Genomic DNA, 15,951 nt, shown 5'->3' with positions numbered 1-15,951 from the left:
TGGCTTAGCAGGAATCAAAGTTGTACCAAATTTCATTAACACTGTATTTGTCACTGCTGCAGACTTGCAATAGACACTGCCAGTTTCACTTAAGAATGTCCTTGACGAAGCAGTAAATTTTAATAATTTTATGAAATCTCAACCCTCGAGTACACATCTTTTTAATATTTTGTGTGAAAAAAAGTTAAGTATGCATGAAGCAACCCTGCCGCATACCACAGTACCATGGTTGTGGCTGAAGGAAAAGTATTAGCTACTTTTTTTTTTTTTTTTGAGATGGAGTCTCACTCTGACGCCAGACTGGAGTGCAGTGGTGTGATCTTGGCTCACTGCAACCTCCACCTCCCGAGTTCAAGCGATTCCCCTGCCTCAGCCTCCTGAGTAGCTGTGACTACAGGCACGTGCCACCATGCTCGGTTAATTTTGTATTTTAGTAGAGATGGGATTTCACCATGTTGGCCAGGATGGTCTCGATCGCCTGACCTCGTGATCTGCCCACCTTGGCCTCCCAAAGTCCTGGGATTACAGACATGAGCCACCACGCCCGACCTTTTTTTTTTTTTTTTAATGGAAGACCATTTTAACATGAAAGAATGACTGGTAAGCAATTACCATTCAGACTTGAATATTTGGCAATTATCTTCTCACTCAAAAATGAAAAAAAGTGAGCCTGTCATTTCAAGGAAAACTGTATTTGTTGCCAATGATAAAATTCAAGATTCCAAGGAAAAATTAGAATTTTGTGAAATTTGCATTTGCCGTGGGACTTTTCTGATGAGATCAGTTGTGATATTAACAAATGTGACTTTTTGATATTATTATATAAAGAAATGTGTCAATATTTGGAAGAACTCCATAATTCGGCAAACCAGTATTTTCCAAATGACCAATACAGGATATTACAAAATCATGCATGGGTAAAAGATACCACTCTTCACATAAAGTGTAAAATGGATCAGTGGATTTTTTAGTTTAACAGAGTACCAAAACTTCCTCGATATGATTTCAGATTCCACACTGAAGCTATCTTTGAAGGAACTATCACTTGCCAAGTTTTGTAGTAGTATCAGAGAAGAATATCCATAATTATCTGAAAAGGTTATTCAAATATTTCTCCATTTAAAAAATATATATCCATGTGAAGCTGGATTTTCTTTATATACTTCAACATATCACCACAGGGCTGGACACAGTGGCTCACCTGAGGTCAGGAGTTCGAGAAAAGCCTGGCCGACGTGGCGAAACCCCGTTTCATGCTGAGGCAGGATAATCGCTTGAACCCAGGTGGTGGCGGTTGCAGTGAGCTGAGATTGCACCAGTGCACTCCAGCCTGGGTGACAGAGCGAGACTCTGTCTCAAAAAAAAAAAAAAACCATGAAAGACTGTGTGCAGATGCATACATGAGAATCCAGCTGTCTTCTATTATGCCAGTCATTAAAGAGATTTCAAAAACTACATAAACCTCAATTTTTTAATTGTGGAAAATAGTGATTTTTCATAAGAATGTGATTTATGTTCACATGTAATTTGGTTTACTATTTTTAAATAAATTCATTTTTCTCATTTATCATATTTTCTTTTAAATTTCTAATATAGTAACAATTGATAGATATAATCCACATGAATACAAGCTTCTCCATAAAGTCTTTCATAATTTTTAAGAGTGTCAAGTGGTCCTGGCCAGGTGTGGTGGCTCATACTTATAATCCCACCACTTTGGGAAGGTGAGGCTTGCTTGAGTCCAGGAGTTTGAGACCAGCCTAGGCAACATGGAGAAATGTCATCTCTACAAAAAAATAAATAAATAAATTAGCCAGGCCTGGCGGTGCACACCTTTGGTCCCAGATATTTGGGAGGCTGAGAAGGGAGGGTCACTTGAGTCCAGGAGGTCAAGGCTGCATGAGCCATGTTAGTGCCACTGCACTCCAGCCTGGGTGACAGAGCAAGACCCTGTCTCAAACAACAACAACAACACAAAAAAACCAGATATATATTTTTAAAAAGTGGTCATGAGATCAAAAAGATTGAAAAGTGCTGCATTATGTCATGCTATTTGCCTTTAATATTTAAAATAATGATAGTAGAAAAAAATGTCTTTGTACAGATGCCTCCCTAAAAGTTTCTAAAAGATTACCAAAATGTATCGTAATGTGTTTTTGATTAGCATGTGTTCAGGCAGCCACAACCCTCTGATCACATGTACAAAGAAAAAGATCCCTTAAAATAAAATGGCTTAAATTACAGGTTGGTCCAAAAGCACTCTCATCAATTGAGGGGGAAAATCTAGAAAGAGAGCTCTACATACCTTAAATGATTTCAAACCAAGGCCTCTGCTGATGCTTAGGGAAGGATAGTGTCTCACTAGTAAAAATCAGTGGCAAAATAAACATATTCCTTGACAGCTAAAGTTGAAGAAGTGTTTCCAATTAGTAACATGAATTATCCTCGACATTATAGAGAAAATAGGAAACACCTACATTCAGCTACTTATCTGTCATGTTTTATGACATTTGTCATAAAACATCAAGAAGATAACAAGTTCAATTAAAAGGCAATTTTTAATCAGGATAGATCCTCCTATATTTGAAGTTGGTATTAAACCTTTGGTAAACCAGTCATTTAGCTTGAAAGAGGCCAGTAAAAAATAGAAGTAGCTGCTCACATGCAAATACAGAGTTTTATCATCTCCATTCCCAGGAGATGGCTATCAAAGAGCAAGTGGGATGGTATGGGTATCTCTTTGTTGCACCTGATATATATAGACAGAGTTTGTAAACAAAGCCAGGAGTAGAAACAGGTTAATTTCTGCAAAGTACATTTGAATAGTCTTAATTTTTAAAATGTTTAACTAAAAGATGGTATAAACTACTAAGCATTTTATTATGCTTATTAGCTCCATCAGCCAAATGTGCCCCTGAATGACTGAAAACTAAGATATCCCAAGAATAAGTCAAATTACAAGTATATTTCAAAACCAAAATACGGAAAGTGCCCAAAGCAAGCAAGCCTTCTGAGCTAAAATGATGTTGGTAAAAGCACAGAAATGTTGGTATGTGAAGAAGCCCAGCACTGGGGACAGGAATAAGAGAAACATATGTTTCAATTAGGGTAGGATTAAAACCAAAGTTATCTTCAAGTGAGTCATAAAAGCTGGCCTATTAACCTCACTGAACTTTATAGTTAAAATAGCAAATTTTGTTATATATATTTCACCACAATTAAAAATCAATAATGTAATATACCGAAACCCATCTGATTATACACTTTAAATGAATTATATATGTGAATATCTCAATAAAGCTGTTAAAAAAACAACAAACCTGCCCCATATGCTAGGGCAAGCCCACCTGCCAGCACTGTCATGAAGGTTTAGCCGTGTTGCTAGCGATACTCCAATAAGCAGGAAGATGTCTGACAGTCACTGACGGTAAAATTAATTACAGGCTCCTCGACTCCTCAACTTTTCTAATACAACTTGGACAAGACAAATCAACCAGAATACAAATAAAAAGTCACATACTTGGTTCCTTTAAGCTTATTTAATATTTGAACTCTTATTTTCTATTTTCCCAGACCCCAGAAAACAGAAAGTTTTTAGATGACCAATATTTTGTTCCAGAAACATACAGCCTTATCAGCTAATTCATAAAAGAGCTATTTTACAAAGGTACATCTGGATAATTAGAACAATAAAGTCTTTTAGGCATTTCAAAATGTGATCAGTAAAAATACATGATTATTAATAAAGTTTTTTTAAAGATAGTTCCAGGTATTTTTTAAAAGCAATTTCTGTTAAAGAGTACATGATTGTATGGTGAACAAGGAAAATAAAATGTTCTAGTAGGAAGAGGCTTATTAAAAATAACCAACAGTGTGCATATTACAGTTACCATTTTTGGAGTATATCTGCTTAGCAGTTGGCACCTGGAAATGGCGGGGAAGGCTTCCTTCTAGGAGGAACTTTTTTTCCTACCAATTTATTATCAAAACCCTCAATACCAGTGGGAAAGGCATAAGGCATAAGGCAAAAGGAACTCTTGAGGAAAGAAAAATTTTGCAGATGACTGAAAAGTGGTGGAAATGTCAGGAAAAAAATGATTTATAAAACAAAAATTGTAATATAAGGGGGAAAAACTAGCCACTAGGAAGCTGACTGTAAGGTCCTGCTAATTTTGTATTTTGAGGTCCTATGCACACAGTTCTCAATGGTGCCCTCTGTGACATACAGGGAAGGAAATATTGACCAAAGCTCTAGTAACTCAAAACCATACATTGACTTCAGAGAAGAAAGCTTCCACTTTGAAATATGGAAGCCCCAATGTATTACACCAAATTTACTAACATCAAAGAGGAAAAAACGATGCCAGTAAAAGACAATTCACAGGAAGCATAATTGCTTTCCTTAGCTTCTAAAAATAATTTTTAAACGGACTTCTCTATTACCACAGTAGATCCTCCCTCCTACCCCAAAACCAAATAACAACAAAAACTTTTTTAAAAGGGGATTCATCCTTCCTAACAGTCATTAGAAGTTGCTGTGGGAAAAAAGAAAGCCAAAAAGCTTATGAAATATACCTCCCATGCAATATAATATAATATAATACATAGTTACAATTTCGGTTCTAAAAGTCAATATAATTCAAGCAGTCCAAGTTAGGTGATTTTAAAGTATGCAAAATATATAGCTTAGAAGGTAGTAATCACGATGTTAAATTACAGCACTTTGGGGGCTCGCTGATTTGCCTTGATTAACTGTTCTCTGAAAAGGAAGGAGACACTCTACATGCAATTTGCCACTTCACAGCGAAGGAGCCATTAAGCCCACGAAGACAGCACAGTGTCACAGCAGGTCACTTCCATAGCTAAAATGCAGCCTGCTTGCTCTGGGAAGGTAGCTTTCTTGGTACACCACCCTTGTGCCCTTTAGCAGGGAAGTAGATTTCAACTTCTAGTCAGGTCCCTTAGAGAAAACTCCTTTGATGGTGACCAGTCTCACTCAAAGACAGGCTGCATATCTAATTCCATCATCCTGAAGGGAAGATGTCATAACCAAAGCCAAATGGATGTGATTATAATGACCAAAATGAAATGGAAGGCGTGGGAGGCCAAGTTGGGAGGGAGAAGAGAAGTTAGGTTGATAAGATAAAAAGAACATTCAAAAATTATGAGATATTTTCAGAATTAGACTTCATCTTGGGGCTTTGTTTGAAAATCTAGATATGAATTTATTTGAAAGTACTAGAGCTATGGTCAAAGTATTTTTCCAGTTAGTCCTGTTAAGAGTTCCAAGGAGAAACTGAACTGCAGGGAAAGCAAATAATTACTAAGGACAAGATACTGGCTGAACTAGAGAAACTGAAACTTTGCTAACCTACAAGCTTCTTAATTGAGTGCTAGAGAATTACATAATTACCCTGTAGTGTGTGAAGTTAAGAGGAAAGTTTTTATATTTACTTTTTTCCTGATTAATTGCCCCCCCCACCCCATGGTGTTAGTGTCAAGTGGCTACAGGTGTAACCCTTTTAATTGAGAATGACATTATTTCTAGCAGCACAATGTAACCATTTGGTTTTTACTTGTTCCTCCTAAGAGATACAGAAAGTTCCAAATCCCAAGCTTCATTTATATATTAGCTTCTGCTTCTAAAATTTTTAATCCCATTCTGAGTTAAATTATACTTGGCTTATGACTAAAAATATAATTCCAATTTATAGATGAGGTCTAAAGATCCAAGTTGATCTACCTAAAAACACAGATCAGTTTAGGACAGAAACAGAAATCTGGACATAGATAAATAAACTTGCTAAGTTGTAGTGGTGTTTATAAAAGTAGGTGGGCATCCCTTACCATTTGTGGTGAAAAAATAATCTTTGGGCTGCAGGGAAGCATTAAAATTACATCCTGGCAACCCACAGAGTTCAGAGGGCACCAATGAAAGATGTGAGCAATGGTTCACTCCTTGTTTATTAACAGAATTTACAGACTTCATTTTAGTTGGCAAAAATACTTCAAAACATATATACCTAATGCACAAGGAAAACCAAAGAAAGTCAATATGATTGAAGGAGTTCTCAAATTACGATTCTGAAACATCCTCTGTAGGGTGCTGCTAATGCTACTGTTCATCCTAGAGCAGGCAGTTACCAACACCTTGCCTGCAATGTCCAGTGTATGTGATGGTCTGCAATTTTTAAGGTCAATCATGGCCCAGTGTGGAAAGAGCTGTAGCAGTGAAGTCAGAGGAAGTGCTTCTGGAGCTGGTGCGAGCAGTTCTGCCTTCACCATATCTTTCTCCACTCCACCCTTGGCTCTCCTTTTGACTCAGGGCCCTTTGGCACCATCAGTGCAAAAATTAGAGTCAAACCTCCAGGTACTAAAATTTTACTGGCCTTATAATCAGCAGTACCCGTGGCTAATGATAGCCATGATTCAACTCAGTAGTGATTCAGTTAGATAACCTTCCCAAACTCTTTACCCACTCCCATCCCACCCCTTCCTTAGCAACTCCCACCCCTGCCACTATCCGAAGCATTTCCATGTTTTTACTTCCTGCTCAATCTGCAGGGACAGTTTTACACAAGTGCCAATGTCTAATGTATAATTATAAAAATGAAATGATACCAAGAATAACAAATTTATAGTCAAGAAAATAAAATTTGCTTTCCTCTCCCACCCAAATCCCAACCCTCAATAGAAAAGACGACAATGGAAGAAAACACACCCATTTTCAAGTGCCTGCTATTTAGTACATTGAGGATTCCTGTTAATTGTGGTTGATCCCAGCTACAGAGAAGAGGTGCTTGCCTCAGGGTGGGAGGAAGCCCATCCACTCTCTGACCACACCACCTGGGCACATAAGAGCCACAGGGCATAGCACACCTTTGAGGTGACCCTCAGAGAAGCAGCCTACCGGACAGCAGGGAGCTTGGAATACAGTTTAGTGAAGCAAGGTGCTTCTCCCTTCCCCTTCTCACTTCCTTCTCTTCTTCACCTCTCTACCCAACTTGCGCATACCCCATCCTGAACTCTTTGCTTCAGGAGCAGTCGATCCTTGGGTGTACTAAAGACAAAGGGCTAAAACTCTCACTACTCAATTAAAACAAAACAAGGCAAATAAAAATTAAAATGTGCTTTCAAATACGGAATGAAGTCAAATAAATACATCTGATTTTCTCTTTTTCTTAAATCTAAGTACAATTTCATATCCTACACCCAAAGCTCTATACATTTGGTTTTTATTCTGAATCAAAATGAATTTCCGATAGTGAGGAGAGTAGAGTGAGGGAATGGATGTTCCCTCACTAACAGATTAGTGCAGCTGCCACACTGTGAAGAACTAGTCCCACTCTGGGCACCTTGGGACATGGCTAATCCCAGGTGGTTCACAGGCAGATCTTCTGTCACACTCTCTCTGCATCCACACTGGAGCCAGGATGTGGTGAGACATGGCCGATACTCCAAATCCAACAACCTGCAGTCACCTCCAGGACATGCGGCTCTAACTTTTATCTGAGAAGAATAAAGAGACATGGAAGTGATATTAAGAAAAAGAATATATTAACATTGCAAAGAATACCCATGACATCTGTGGGTGTGGTTCAATCTTTGTTTCTGAATCAGCATGTAAGCAGATGAATACAAACTGCTGCATGGAACACAGATCCATCTGCAGTCAGGGGAGACACCAGCCACACTGTCAGCAGAGGCAAGTGCACCAACATCAGATGAGGCCAAATCCTCCACACTAGGGAGTCACAGCAGCACCAGTAAGCCTCACACGGAATCTGTGATTTACCAGGCTTCCCACCGCTCTGCCTTCTGCTTTGAAAAGGTGAAAAAAGAGAGAAGAGGGGATGGTATGGGAACTAACAACTGCAGTTCCTCTTAGAGAAGAGTAGAGTCAGCAGGCATGAGCTTCTGCTTGATATATGATGTTTAGAAACAGGCAGTTCTTAAAAGACAGAAAAGAAATGGAATCTCAGAAAGTTTTCACTTCAAAGGATGATAAGTCATTTCATTCAGTGAAGGATGATTAGTCTAGAGTGGGGAACCCATAACTTTTACATACCTGAGTGCTTGTCTGTGAGGGCTGATCCAGCCAGCCTTTGGCAAAGAATGGTGTAACTTTCCTCCACCTTCTGTGAAATAAAACCCATAGGTTTTTTTATTCAAACATCATGAAAACAAAACAAAAACTTCTGAAAACAGAAAAGAAGGCCTTTTTACATTACAGGTATAAGCCCCCAAATTTCAAAAATACTAATTTCATCATTAAAAATTTTGTTAGTGGGAAGTAAAAAGTAAATTTCATTCCTTTTAACAATTTCTCCATTGAACGAATAACTTAGTATTTTCCCATGTAAAAAGAAAGTAGAGGTGGTAACCATAAATGCAATTCTCCCACCCCGAAGAGTCACCCGGCACATGGTCCTGTCATCGTGTGCATGAGCTATAGTCATGCAGCACATAAAGACAAGGCAGCCTGCATACATTATGATGGTCCCTTAAGACTATGGGCGGGGCGCGGTGGCTCACGCCTGTAATCCCAGCACTTTGGGAGGCCGAGGCAGGTGGATCACCGGAGATCAGGAGCTCCAGACCAGCCTGGCCAACATGGTGAAATCCCATCTCTACTAAAAATACAAAAATTAGCTGGGGCCAGGCACGGTGGCTCAGGCCTGTAATCCCAGCACTTTGGGAGGCCAAGGTGGGTGGATCATGAGGTCAGGAGTTCGAGACCAGCCTGGCCAACATAGTGAAACCCCATCTCTACTAAAGATAGAAAAAAATTAGTTGGGCATGGTGGCAAGCATCTGTAATCCCAGCTACTTGGGAGGTTGAGGCAGGAGAATGGTGTGAACCTGGGAGGCAGAGGTTGCAGTGAGCCGAGATTGCGCCATTGCACTCCGGCCCGGGTGACAGAGCGAGACTCCATTTCAAAAAAAAAAAAAAAATAGCCAGGCATGGTGGTGGCACCTGTAGTCCCAGCTGCTTGGGAGGCTGAGGCAGGAGAATGGCGTGAACCTGGGAGACAGAGCTTGCAGTAAGCCAAGATCGCGCCACTGCACTCCAACCTGGGTGACAGAGTGAGACTCTGTTTCAAAAAAAAAAAAAAAAAAAGATAAACAATGCCAATCTCAACTTTTTACCCAGGCCTATTCATGGATAATAGTCAAAGAAAACATACAAATCTAGAACCTGGACAAGTTTATTGACATCAGCATTTTGATCACCCTATTCTTCGCCTCACTAAATGTTTCTTACAACCAAGTCCTATGGATGTGGAAGCATGAGGTACCTTTAAGTGTTCAAGGTCAGCCTCTATCTTATGAATGTACTCCATGATCTGGCTCTGCGAATCTGCACAAGAGGAGGGACTCTGGATCTCAAAACAGGAATCCTCCATAGCTCCCCAGCGCTGCTGGACCAGAAATTCAGAGGTGAATGGTGAAACTGCCCCATCAGAGTGAGTGTTCTGAGGAGAATGTTGCTGCTGGTGGGAGGATTCCATAGCAGGGATGCCTGTCATGGGCTGCAGAGTAAGTGAGGACGCAACCTCCTCATCTGTGGAACTCTCCTGCACTGGGTCATAGCCATCAAGGATCAAATAGTTTCCTATGGATAGAGACAGAATAGTTTGATAAGACCAGTGCTGCCATTAGAAAACAGAAATAGCACAGTGTGCTGACAACTTCAACTTGAAAAGTTATTAAGAGAGGGAAAAGCCATTAATTCCTGAGTTTAGTTTTAGGTACATCAGAATTTCCTCACATCAGATGAAAGCTAAACTCTGCAAACTTTCATGGTAATTTCCAAAAATTTTCATTTCAAAAGTTTAAAGCTGGAAACTACAGTGCCTAAATGATCTTGCCACCACTTCCCCTGCCAAACGCCTCTCTTGCCCCATCTCCTGCCATTGCCTCCCTCACCCAGTGTTCGATCATCACAAAAAGCTTGCTCTTGACGCAAAGCCTCTGCCCCACTCTGCTCTCTGCTGGAACAATCTGCTCCCAGGTACCCACCTGGCTTTATTCCCTCATTTCATTGAGGTCTCTGCTCAAATACTACCTCATCAGAGGTCCTATTCCCTGATCACCCTGTTTGCCTTCCTTACTCTCTGTCCCCTTAGTCTGACTTATGTTTCTTCCTAATACTTCTGAAGTCTATTTATTTGTTTACTTATTTACCATGCTTCTTTCCTCTAGCTTCATGAGAAGAGGGGATTTTTCTGTGTTTTATTCACTGCTATATCTCCCTGCACCTATGATGAGGTCTGGTACAGAGTAGATTCAGTATTTATCAAATGAAGGAATAAATACTGCACTTGTGTGAACACACACACATAAACACACACACACCTCGAAACCAACACAACACCCATTTCAACATACAGCACAGTTAGCAATGATCGAAATCAAAATCAAAGTGTAAGTGTGAAAGATACTTGCCTGAGATGCGTAAATTAACATCCTTCTCTTCCTTGTTAACTGCTCCATCACCTTCTGATGGATTCTCATCACTATGTGCTTCACGGGCATCAAAAAAGTGCTCTCCACTGTCATCAAGACCCCCTTCTGGCTCCATGGTAGGCATCTCTGGGGTCATAATCATGTGGTCCATTACTAAAATGTTACTTGCCTGGCTATCCTGGGGTGCCAGTCCCACTGAATCCCGTGGAGCGGAAGATTCAGTTGAAGTCCGAGGACTGTAACAAGTTGCAATGTCACCAGTTCCAGTTCTAAAGGGCATATGTCCTTCACCAGAATGATAGGCCTTAATATTTTCAGAGTTCTGGATGACACTGTCTGCCTGCGGCCCCTGAGAGGCTGTCCTATATCTTGGGAAATGTTGCCAGTCTTCCTGAGCGCTCTTCTCAGTCAAACCGAGCTGCTGCACCAGCAACTGCTTCAACAAACCCACTAAACGATTTAGGAAGGAGGCGGGAAAAAAAAGCATATTCACAACTATAACCTCAGGCTGCAAGAATTAAATTAGCTGAATTATCAATTATCTTTAAAAGTATCTTTTAATGACATATTAAAATGTTAATTAATTTCATACAATCATTTTATTTCATACAATCATTTTCCATTTTATTTTGAAGATGAAATAAAGCACCATCTTTTAGAGAAGATTTACCGTTAAACTATACTTGAAAAGATCTAAGCATTCTGAATAGGGAGGTACTCCTATTTAGAACTCCTGAATAACCAATATCATGCCTCTATTTTTTCTTCTATATAACTAGAATAATACCCTAAAGGTACTTCTTAAGAATGTTGAAAGGCTGTGTTAAGCTAGACAGAAAAAGCTAAAAGTTCTGCTTTTTCCAGATCCAGACACTATATGCATATTATTTCCTCTAATTTCATGAGATACATACATATACTAAAAATAAGAACCAATTTAATTTTGAATGGGCCAAGTGTATGCTATGAGGTCACCCAGACAATGATAGAGTTACTGGGACAATATTAGTCAAACCATCAGAAATCATTAAGACTGTTAATTCAGGAGAATGTATAAAAAATAATGTAGTTTTAAATAACCAATTCTCTGCTCTCATCACTAGCTTAATGTCTGTCACGTTTCTTCAGGCAACAAGTTCCCCTCAGGTCTCTGATCCTGTCCTTCTGCTCTACAATCACTTCCTGAGAGATGCTAGGAAGTCTCATGGCTCTGATGCTCACATCTCTATCTCTTCCTAACCTCTCTCTAAAGTTTGACTCCTAAAACTCTAACTTCCTGCTAGTTACTCACTCTTTAATGTTTTGTCACTCATTATCTTAATCTTGACATGCTTTAAAACTGAGCCTATAATTCTACCAAATCAAAAAAAATAAAGAAAGTACAATGGAAGGAGGTGGGGGAAGCAGTGGTAGTCCTTTTCTGACTCTTATTTCTGACAAGATTAATGAAATTATCTCTAAATATTCCCTTTCCTTTGACCTCACATCCAAACAAGTCAATTGTTTTAAGCACTTGATGACTTCTCACTTCCTTCTTATTCCTTTTGATAACATTCCAGTCCAAACTCTTTTAGTCTCAGGCCAGACTATTACAATAGTTTATTTAGTAAGTACATCATTCCATACCTGTTTCCATTCAAATCCTTCCACAGCTCTCAGCCAGATTAATCTTGTTTCATACCTTTAGTCATATGCTGGTTTAGAAATTTCAAATGGTTCTCCCCAGCCAGAGAAATTGTTCTCAGTCTTTTTCCCACCTCAGTACAACTGAGAGATACGCTATCCTCCCATTGTAACAGTGATTCTGAACCAGGCTGGGGGGTGGGGAGCTAACAGAGTGGCGTGTGTGTGTGTCTGTGGCATGGGCCATTGTAGAGAATACTATAATCTCCACAATAAAACCAGAAGAATAAGTGGAGTTTGATAAATCCACATACTTTAAGGATGGCACATCAGTGCCATACTTAATAAGTATCTGTAGTAAGTTATGAATAAAACTTACAATTTCTTAGTGCATCCAATGCCCATCGTTCTTCTGAGACAGGCAGGTGTGAATCTGGGATTGTGATTTGATAATCTTCTCCAACTTCCTTTAGTGTCCCATCTGTATGTTGTTCCTTTGCAAACTGTCTCTCAGCCACAAAGAGATCACGTACCTCTGATTTCCCAGAAGTACTCAGTGAATGAGACTGAGGTTTTGATGATATTAAGGTAGCTTCTAATCCCAAATCTCTGTCTGTCCAATGGAATAGAAAAGGTAGACTACAGCTAAACAAAGCTTTTAACTTTTAACATGAAGCATTCAGGCAAGAATCAGAAAAACAACTCCATAAACTACAGAGATCATCTGTTAAGCAAAATACACAGCACATAGCGCAGTGTTATACTGACACGCAGAAGGCTCAAAAGCAAAGTTTGTTAAACTGAATCTCTGATGCTGGAACCTGCATAAATCAAACAGTATTAAAGTTTCTTTGCATTTTATTTTATTTTATTTCATTTATTTCTTTCTTTTTTTTTTTTTTTTCTTTTTTGGCATTTTGGTCTTAGTTGCCCAGGCTGTAGTGCAATGGCACGATCTTGGCTCACTGCAACCTTTGCTTCCTGGGTTCAAGCAATTCTCCCTGCCTCAGCCTCTCAAGTAGCTGGGATTACAGGCACCCACCACCATGCCCGGCTAATTTTTGTATTAGAGACAGGGTTTCGTCATGTTGGTCAGGTTGGCCTCTAACTCCTGACCTCAGGTGATTGGCCTATCTTGACCTCCCAAAGTGCTGGGATTACAGGTTTGAGCCACCGCACCTGGCCAGCATTTTAACAGATAATAGAGCACATTCTCCCTTGAACTTGTCAGAAAAGTGTACCTGGACTCTGCAAACCAGTGACTGAAATGCCATGCTGTTCCTCTTTTAATTTTGAAGGATCTTCTTCATCATTATCTCCTCTGTAAAGGAAAAAAAACAACAACAATCTTTTAGCTTCCTGAGGTACCTAAACATCATTGCAACAAAATGTAATAATTATCCTAGTCTTTTCCAACCCAAAACATAAAAAAAAACATACAATGCAAAGGAACACTCACTCGCCAGGTGTTGACTGGGGTAATGGAATTGGCTTTGTGGATTGCTCCTTCACTGATGCAGCCATCCGACAGATTAGGTCCTGCCAGCTTCAGAAAGTTGGAAAGAAATCCAAAATACAAAAAAGAAACAACAAAAGAAATATCCTTTAAATATACTCACAAAACAAAAAGAAAAACAGAACTAAACAAAAACCAATCAACCAACCAACCAAAAAAAAAAAAAAACACTTCACTCTGCCAGAGAATATCTTTATTTTGGCAACACACTATTAAGGTGAGAGTCCAAAACTATACCTTAAGAAAAATCTAACGTTATGGAGACATTACCCATTAAAAAAACTTCAGCTGACATTTTCCATATTTTTTTCTTTAGGAAATAAACTTCCAGAATAGAATCAAAATAAAAGGCATCAATCTAAAAAAGAACAATTTCATAGTAGAATGTCTCTAAAAGAGTAGAAGAAGTGCTTGGTTTCCATACATTATAAAAACAAAGTTAAGTTTATGGAGTATTATGCTTGGGATAATGAAAATAGTAGCTATAGCAAGGTAGCCATATCTAATACATACACAGTCTTTTCAGAAACTGTCTGTGCCACCAGTTCATAAATCTGAGCTCCATTGTCTGACATGGAGATGACGAATAAAGCTTTGTTATCTGGAAAAAACAAGACAAGATTACTCTAACACTCTGATCTTGGGAGACCATGAGGGATGTTTTTAGAGTCTTGAAATAGTCCTCTCCTTAAACTAGATAAAGGTTACATATATTTACTTTAAAATTCATCAAGATGTACAGTTAAAATTTGTGCAACTTACCATATTAACCTAATTACTGTATTATATTTATTGTACTTCAATAAAACAAAGATTATACAAATTAGCACTAATTCCACAATAATTCACTAGAAACAAAAGGATGTCAAAAATCCAAATTACTGGCTGGGCATGGTGGCTCATGCCTGTAATCCCAGCACTTTAGAAGGCTGAGGCAGGTGGACTTCGTTGAGCTCAGGAGTTCAAGACCAGCCTGGGCAGCATGGCGAAACGCTGCCTCTACAAAAAACAAAAAAATTAGCCAGGCCATGGTGGTACATGCCTGTAGTCCCAGCTACTCAGGAGGCTGAGGTTGAAGAATTGCTTGAGCACGGGATGCAGAGGTTGCAGTGTGCCAAGGATGCACCACTGAACTCCAGCCTGGGTGACAGGGTGAGACCCTCGTCTCAAAAGAAAAAAAAAAAAAAAATCCAAATTACCAAATTAAATGCTATTACTCTTTTGCATTTATTTTGAACTGCCCTTTTGCTAAGTTGTTAATAATATTCAGTGAATAGTGGAGAAAAGAGATCACAAATTTATTTTGCCACCATGAAACTAACAAGTTTTAAAAGGGACCCCTTTGTTAATAGAGTTAAAATACAACTTGCCAGTCAAATTTGATTTTTAATCAAAATTCCATCCATCTCTTCAGTTTTTATTTTTTTTCTTACCAAATCAAAAAACATACCACCCTAAATGAAAGGCTTTTCACTGGGATCTATCAATGATTTGAACATAAAGAACCAAAGTAACAGCATAAAAATTTTCAAATACAGAAAACCATTCACAGAATCTAGACACCCTAAATAACTTTGGGGTATAAACTCTTAAGTCTCTTTCTAAGCAGTAAATTTCACGTAATTTGCTTAATAATATAAAAATAGCAAGACTCTATGCCACTTGTGTTACTTAAACAGCAATGAGTATCTTATGCAACTTCACAATGAACCTGGAAATTAGTATCCTTCAGTGGACATACTTGCCTGTTGCCACTTGTCGAACCAACACTGTACTCAACTTAATGACAGGGCTAAACGTATGTTTGCTATCAGCTGTAGATGCCAGAATCTTACTATGACACCTTAACACCAGTCTATCATCCTGCTTTTGTAACAATACAAGAATGTCTTCTAGCAGCAATGTGTATAAATCTAGAAATAAAAGTACAGAAAAAAATGGTAAGTACAGAAATTGGGACGTCTTTGGTTAACTTTATAATGATTCAACAGAGGAATTTTATTTCTGTTAAAGCTACAAAATTTTCAAAATTGACTTGTATATTATCTTTTAAAATTTCATTTTCAATAATTCATTTTTATTGTATTTCACTAAAGTGTCAATCTGTGACCAACAGGAAATAAAAAACAACAAGCTGGGTGTGGTGGTGTGCGCCTATAATCCTGGCTACTAGGGAGGCTAAGGCAGGAGGATCACTTAAGCCCAGGAGTTCGAGGCAGCAGTGCACCATGACTGCATCTGTGAATAGCCACTACACGTCAGCCTGGGCAACATAGTAAGACCTTGTTTCTTGGAAAAAAAAAAAAAAAAAAACAGTTCCTCATCACAGACAGTTTAACAAGT

The 15,951-nt window shown here is 38.9% G+C and overlaps 1 protein-coding gene across 15 annotated transcripts in view; it reads right to left on the bottom strand.

Moving 5' to 3' along the window:
* Positions 1-3,524: 3,524 nt before the first annotated feature.
* Positions 3,525-15,951, bottom strand: part of ARHGEF12 (Rho guanine nucleotide exchange factor 12) — a 149,637-nt gene continuing 137,210 nt past the window's right edge. For 14 of the 15 annotated variants that reach the window (XM_074015456.1, XM_074015457.1, XM_005579949.4 and 11 more), the window contains 9 exons: positions 15,354-15,521; positions 14,122-14,209; positions 13,552-13,638; positions 13,334-13,413; positions 12,472-12,705; positions 10,449-10,919; positions 9,299-9,615; positions 8,069-8,138; positions 3,525-7,509 (listed from right to left, as the gene is read on the bottom strand). In XM_074015456.1, the coding sequence (XP_073871557.1) occupies positions 7,499-7,509; positions 8,069-8,138; positions 9,299-9,615; positions 10,449-10,919; positions 12,472-12,705; positions 13,334-13,413; positions 13,552-13,638; positions 14,122-14,209; positions 15,354-15,521 (1,526 nt within the window). In that variant the 3' untranslated portion in view covers positions 3,525-7,498. Of the gene's footprint in view, positions 7,510-8,068; positions 8,139-9,298; positions 9,616-10,448; positions 10,920-12,471; positions 12,706-13,333; positions 13,414-13,551; positions 13,639-14,121; positions 14,210-15,353; positions 15,522-15,951 lie in introns of those variants that run through there. The other variant, XR_012423805.1, reaches the window with a different exon arrangement.

The sequence above is a fragment of the Macaca fascicularis genome, chromosome 14, assembly GCF_037993035.2.
Source record: "Macaca fascicularis isolate 582-1 chromosome 14, T2T-MFA8v1.1".
Taxonomy (NCBI): Eukaryota; Metazoa; Chordata; class Mammalia; order Primates; family Cercopithecidae; genus Macaca; species Macaca fascicularis.
Note: the sequence above shows the minus strand (reverse complement) of the source record. Positions and strands in the feature narration are given on the sequence as shown.